Here is a 7,064-nt window from a genome sequence, read left to right on the forward strand (position 1 = left end):
CTTGCTGCCTAGGAGGGTTTATGTTGGGTTCATGGGACTGCATGGCTTTTATTTCTTTTCAGCAATAAGTTTGACAAATTTCCTTAGACAAATAAATTGGAAATTTGAAAGTATTTTCGCATTGTTCACTAATGTGTAAAAACAGTTCAGAATCCAGTGCAGAGCTTTATTGTACGTATCATGTGAATGTTAGGCTTTCTCAGCATAATTTCCTGTAATTCAGCATTACTTCAGTCACAACCACTGTAAGGAGTGAGTTATACTGAAAGGACAATGGAAAATTTGTCCTTTATTCCAGTAGAAACTCTTTAAATTAGGAATTGCACCCTTGCACTGTTTCCAGTACAAGCTGATGATACTGCATAAGGAGAAACTGAATTTACTCATCCGTGTAGAAAAAAAATGTGATTCCTTCACTTTGATTTAAGATGACAAATACAAATAGTACAATTGGTGAAAAGTACTTTAGGGACTTTAAGAAGAGGGAAGCCCTCTTGATCCTCCCTGCTGGAAGGGATGTCTCTTTTGAATCAAACTAAATTCAGCACGTCAAAGTTCACATGGAAAAGCAAATGCTTTTGGAATGTGCACAGAACAGCAAACTGTAACCATGCTTGTTTAGTTTTTAATGCTCTCTTCTCTACAGTGTTCTCTACAGTTTTAATATTCAGGTGTGTTGGGAAACAAGCAGTTGCAATCTTGGTTGAATAAGTGAATTAGCAGCCATAAACTTTAAAATAGAAGAATTACTCATTTATAAAACAGCTCATGGTATTGCATTGGTACAGAATTTGATGAACTGGGTAGGCAAGTTGAAAATGACACTGAAGGATGCTGATGTTGAATCAAACTATTTTTTTCTCTTAATGTATTTTAATGTTTCCATCTGGATCCCGTAGCCACTGTTATTGTTAAAGAGTGTGTTTTCCCTTTTCCAATGCCTGCTGTTTACATTTGCAAGCTACTTACAAGTGTACTGGAAACCACTGAACCTTTCTCCAGAGTCTTAAACTCAATACCATGCTTGTGAAAAATGCAGGGAAAGCACATTTTCTCAGATTTGCCTTGTGAACTGTGATATGGTACAGATTAAAATCAGTGTTGCATGCTTTGCTTTTTACATGATGTTCTGGTAATAAATTTCAAAGATGGGTAAATGTGTTTGCTGATTTCTCCAATTTTATCACATCTGTGTATTTATGCTGTGCTATAGACTCCTGAAAGCTTGATTTGGCTAACAACATTTACAAAATAACATAGCTGCTGCTTTGGAGTCATTGTTGGATGTTAAGGGAATACTGTCCATGTTACAGAAGTGCTGTTGTGGGTTACTTAGATGGGTATTGTTTAAGTATAAGTTACTGTTGTTTTACATATAGAGTCAACCTTTTATCCAGTGGAATTCATACAACAGTGTATTCCAAGATTAATTTGTCAGACAGTTTTTTTTTCTTATTAGTTTTTTTTCATCATTGCAATTTATCTTTTGTTCTATCAGATTTATTTTTTTTTTAATGTCTGGTATTTACTAATTGAGTGAACCACTCAGTAAAATTAAAATTGTAATATTGAGTTCACTGCAGCCAGCTTTCAGAATAAGGCTGACAGATGGTAAAGACATTTTGTGCCCAGTATCCATTAAATTTAATTGAAGCTTGAAAGCTGTATTTGTTTAGTGTCTTCAGAAATGTCATACCACCTCCTGTATTGGACATTCACTAATGATCTTGGGTGCATGGACCTCAATTCAAGCTTTTAATGTACTGTGGGCCCCACATGTTCCCAAGTCAGCATTTTGTTTCTAGCTTCTATGCCATTATTCTTAAAATAGTCAGTAGAACTATGTCACAGATGGCAGATCCTATGAACATAAAACTTTCTTGCCTCAATATATCCTGTTATGCCAGCAAAAATAGTGTGATAAGGCTATGGCAAAGCCTTTCTGTGGCCTTTATTTTCAGTTTTCTGATATTTTTCCACCATGACAGTGAGGAATTCTTGACATCTTCCAATTTCCAGTGATTTAGTAGTGTTCTGCATGCCTCACGTTGGATATTCAGTGAAACACACATGCAATGTCAGTTCATCAACACTGAGACCCCAAGAGTTCTAAAACTGCACATAAAAATAAGCTCCTCTCCAGAGCATTCATAAGAAGTTGTTGTTCCTTTTTTATATGGCCTAATTGCTGCCAGTTATTAAATGTCTGTTGGTATTGGTAAGACAGTATTCATTAAAAGAAACAATTAAAAATGTGGGGAAAGACAAAGGAAAAAAATACTCAATTATGCAATTAGAGCCAGCGTGGTCTATCACAGCCACTGCCTGGATATGGCATTCTTTCTGTAGGAAAGCAAAAGGATATAATTAACCATCATAGGTCAATTAGAAAAATATTTCACATTTTCAATGAAAGTAAAATTTCTTCACAAATATTTTGCAAAGAGGAAAAGAAATTAATCTAATGAACAACCTGTCAAGATTAATTCCCTGATCCTGTTTCTCACCTCAGCTTTTGTACTGCAGTACCGTTATGTAGGTACTCTACTCAGAAACTGTCATTAAGCTTTGCATCCCATTTTGGCAATCAGAAGGCAAAAGTCAAGCCTTAAAAAACCACTGGAAGATGTTTAACATATTCATTTTGTTTAAAGCAGCAGTTTGAATGGCATTGCTCATAGCGTGCCTCACACATACTGCTGATTTTGAAGAAAGGCAATCAGGATTTTCTATAAATGTGTGCTTGTAAGTTATCAATATCTTATCTTTCTTTCAGGTGAAGGAGGCCATGCAGAGAATCCATGACCGAGGTAACATAGGAAAACTAATTCTGGATGTGGAGAAAGCACCCACTCCCCTGGTGAGTGCAAAGCACTGCATACATGGCGTACAGTCTCACAAGGTAAAGCGTGGTAGTGGCATTTGGAGAAATGTCCCTTACGGTTTTCTTGTATACTGTTTTCTTCTAAATCCATAACACCTAAATAGAACCCGTAATTATAATTTATATTTTTAATCCAAGGTGAAACACAGTTGTAACTCCTGCACTCCCAACAGTTAAATTTCTATGCGGCATAGCCATCTCCCTCTCCAGAAATGTGCCTGCCATTCCTAAATCAGGATAAAACTGCCAAATCTATTTGTGACAGAAAACAAACAGATATTTAATGAATACAAAATTGCTGTCTTAATAAGTAGGTTGAACAGAAAAAGACACATTACTTCAGCATCCGAACACAGAAGTGCTTTCATACAGAAGTAGGGAGTACCTCTGCTAGGAATTATTTTCTTCTCTAAGTATCTGAACACTTCCCATCCATTAGCTGCTTTAAAGAATCATATTGTCTATCTCTGGAAGAGCATGTTACATACATTTTGTGAACGTCCTACATAGCTGTTTCTTTTCTGAGAGTCTTAATGCCATTCTATGATAGGTACGCAGATCAAAGTCCACTTGTGCAACTGTCCTAAAAGCAACTTCCAGTTACAGAATTCAGCTGTAATCCTTGAAGGAACAGTTCACAGTTCTAACTGAAAGTGATGTCATACCAACAAAACTTTTGTACTGACAGAACATCTGTTTTCTTGCTGCATCCATGACTTCTTCCATTTTTAAAGTCATTTTATGAGATGAATCAAACAGAAACAAGACTGGGTAAAACCATGTGATAGGTGCTCTGATTTTCTTCATCTTTCATCCTGTAGATGGCCAACGACAGCACAGAGACAAGTGAGGCTGGAGAGGAGGAAGAAGATCACGAAGGGGACAATGAGAATAAAGAGCGCATGCCATTCATCCAGTAACAGCCAGAGGTGATGGAAGCAGAATGATTGATTCAGTAGAAGGGAACAAGACTGGGAAATATTCTCTGCATCAGTGAACAAATGCTGTAGTACAGTGTGTGTTGTATTTGTCTGCAGTCAGCTGAGCTATGAGCTGTTGATCATTGTTTTGAACTCAAGTGCCATTCTCATCCAGTGCAGTATTATGACATTCCTGTGTAATACCCAATTTCCCTGTAGGAGTCCCATGGATTTTTCTGTTTCAGTTTAAAAGCCTCATTAACTTACTGTGTAATTTTAGATGGGCATCTTTCTCATGCAAATTCCAACTTTTTGCATAAAGTTATTTGGAGGGTTGAGCTTTTTTTTGCAAGTTGACAACCACAGTAACAAAAAGTATTGCCCACTTGCTGTATTGAAGATTCTGCTAATTGGAGGGAGGATTCTTAAGTTTGTGAATTTTTCAGTGTTAAAGTAGTTTTCCTTTTATGAACCACAGATAGAAGTTTCAAAAATGGTAAGTTTATTTTCCTTTATCACGCTTCCTCATTTTATAAGCAATCCTGTCTTCATTTTCAAAAATACCTCATTTTGAATTGTGGAATCTGAAATTGTGCATTAATTGACAGACTCTGATTAGTATCGTATAATCATATTAGCCATCAGCACCAGTAATTAAACTCTTCATTCAGAGTGCCAGCTATCTTGCTTTCCTGTTGATCTGAGTTATCGCCCCATATGTTTTAGGCACCAGAGGTCAGTTAGCTACTCACTTTAGAGCCAGAACAATTTGCATTGTTACTGACAGTTCAACATCGTGTTCTATGAAGGATGCATTGACTCATCTGTGTCTAAAATCCGAAACATTTGTAGGTTTAACTTTTAAATCCCATTAGTAAGGATCACTCTTCAGTATGTGGAAGGAATTTGTTGGCAGAGTTTACTGCTCTTAAATCACTATGTATTGATCAACTATGAAGCTGGAGCTGAACTTCTAAAGAAGTTAACCCTTTTAAAAGTGACTTTTTAGACCTTAATCCCATCACAAATTATGCATGGGGATAACTTTACCTAGGCGAGTAATTCTATTAAAAGCTTTGCTCCATGTGTATGGTTATATTTGTGATTATTTGAAGGATCAAATATACAAAACCAGCTAGTCTATCTACCTCCCACTAGTGGAAACTATGTCTAAACATGACAAAAGTAAATATTTTTTCTTGACTTTCACCTATCCAAACAGAAGCTACTCAGGTCCTTGGTGGTCTTGTTGAAATAAACATTTAAAAATAACTGCAAACAACTTCAGTAGAAATGCTAAAAGAAAGTCAGAGACCTTGTTATAATGCCATGTATCTTTGAATTAATATATTTTTAGTATATTTTTAGCAAAAGAAGTTATTTCTCCAGGCATGGCTAGTTGTGCTCCTAATTCTACAAATATGTAGTAGTGATAGAAGTTGAAAAATATACAAAAGGGGAGAGGGATTGCTTCTCAGGCTTTTCTCAATGTGAAAGTAATTGTGAGTCTGGATTACTTTTATGTGTGGTTTTAGAGGATTCTCTTGTGTTGTTTTTTTGTTTTTTTTTTTTTTTTTTTTCCTACTTGTTTAATTTTTGCTGCCTGAGTATTTATGTCCATCTCTTCATAATGTGCTCATGAAGTTGCCGTCCTACTGTTCTAATGCTAGATAATTGTGCAGAATGTTCATTCTAAGCAAGTTTCCCTTCAGTTGAACAAATTCAGAAATGATGAGAAGAACTAACTGTGGAGGAAAATGCCAAAAAAAGCTTTTGTTGAATTATTAGTCAGAATGAACTTCAGCTTTCCTTATATATTGAAGCAGAATTTCATTCTAGTTGATTTTCTTTCTGTGTTGGACTTACCTAGGCTTCCGGTGCCATATCAAACCCAAACAGGAACTCAATATGCAGAAAAAATATATATTCAATGAGTTTTCCGTGTGTTGGGATCGCCCAATGAGCTTTTAAGAAAGGCCATTAAGTTTTCACAATTCAGTAGGAAACATGCCCAATTTTGTTTCGCAGTTAGTGTAACAATGTTGTCCTGCAACAAACCTTAACATAACTAGAAATTTTGATTTGACGCCAAAGTGAGCAATATTGCTGGTGACCTTTGAACTGGCAGTAAAGTGGCATTCTCAAGGCCTTAAATTAGTAGGGCAAGCAGAATAGCAAATCCATTCTTCTGTTATAAACCACAGTATGGTTGGCTCTACAGTTAAATTTCCCTTATAGATAAATAGAGAGGGGTGAGATGGTGGTCATGGCCACAGGCACCATGGGGACAACAATCAGATGAAATAATTTTGGCTACTTTTTCTGGTTTTGTTAGCAAGGCGAAAATACTTTTCATGCTAATTCATACCAATTTCAGGGCCATTTTCTGATCAGCAGAATGTCAGGTAATTGCAATGCGTTCAGAGGACTATTCTGGATCTACATAAGCACTACACAGATCAGTATTACAATCACTGAGCTAAATTCTACTCCGTGTTGTAGCGATATTAATATGGCACATATGAAGGTTACTAATGAAACGAATGAAAGTTTTCAGGTACCTGTTTTGGAAGCAGGATTTGTGCTAGCAGAATTTGGCCCATAAGCCCGAAATACTTTCTAGAATACCACAAACAGTAGTATCACGTTTGAAGTGGTAGAGGGCATGCTATACAAAATGATGGTGAGACTGTTGTTACTGAACAAGTCTTATTGCAGAAGAAATGAAGGTTTGTGTTTACTACTAACACTTGCGTTTAAACAACTGTAAGACAATTTGATAGTTTCTTCAAGTGAAACAAATTATTTCTTAAATTGCCTTAAAGGAACTGTGAAAGCTTCTCTTTATCTTAAGCCTGATTGAAGTGAACTGAAATACTGTTTAATTGTATTTGTTGCTTTAGAGCTTTTGTTATATTGTGCCTACAAAGCAAATTATGTTTACATAAAAATATAAATAAAATACTGAGCATAGCATTATCCTTGGCTTACATATTTTATTCTAATACACTGCTTCACATTAGGGAGCTGACTTGGAATTGGTTAAGAGGAAAATCTGAGGTCTCATTTTCCATTTCAGTTACTGAAGGATAAACAAATATTTGTTGTTTTTATTACAGAATACATCAAGGTTATTAAAATGGCTGAGCAAGCTACTTTACCCGACATTAATAATTTAGTATAAAATGTTGAATGTTACAATCTAGGAACTGCAAAACATTTTATAAGCACTGTTTATGAAGTGTCAGTGAAGTGTGTTA

General features: G+C 35.8%; 1 protein-coding gene across 2 annotated transcripts in view; it reads left to right on the forward strand.

The window, feature by feature from the left end:
* Positions 1 to 6,783, forward strand: part of VAT1L (vesicle amine transport 1 like) — a 46,713-nt gene extending 39,930 nt beyond the window's left edge. The window contains exons 8-9 of one of the 2 annotated variants that reach the window (XM_042821472.1): positions 2,777 to 2,902; positions 3,706 to 6,783. In XM_042821472.1, coding sequence (XP_042677406.1) covers positions 2,777 to 2,902; positions 3,706 to 3,804 — 225 coding nt within the window. In that variant the 3' untranslated portion in view covers positions 3,805 to 6,783. The remainder of the gene's footprint in view (positions 1 to 2,776; positions 2,903 to 3,705) is intronic. The other variant, XM_042821473.1, reaches the window with a different exon arrangement.
* Positions 6,784 to 7,064: the final 281 nt, after the last annotated feature.

The sequence above is a fragment of the Centrocercus urophasianus genome, unplaced genomic scaffold (assembly GCF_019232065.1).
Source record: "Centrocercus urophasianus isolate 14NV4802_14NV808 unplaced genomic scaffold, USGS_Curo_1.0 seq_2, whole genome shotgun sequence".
Lineage (NCBI taxonomy): Eukaryota > Metazoa > Chordata > Aves > Galliformes > Phasianidae > Centrocercus > Centrocercus urophasianus.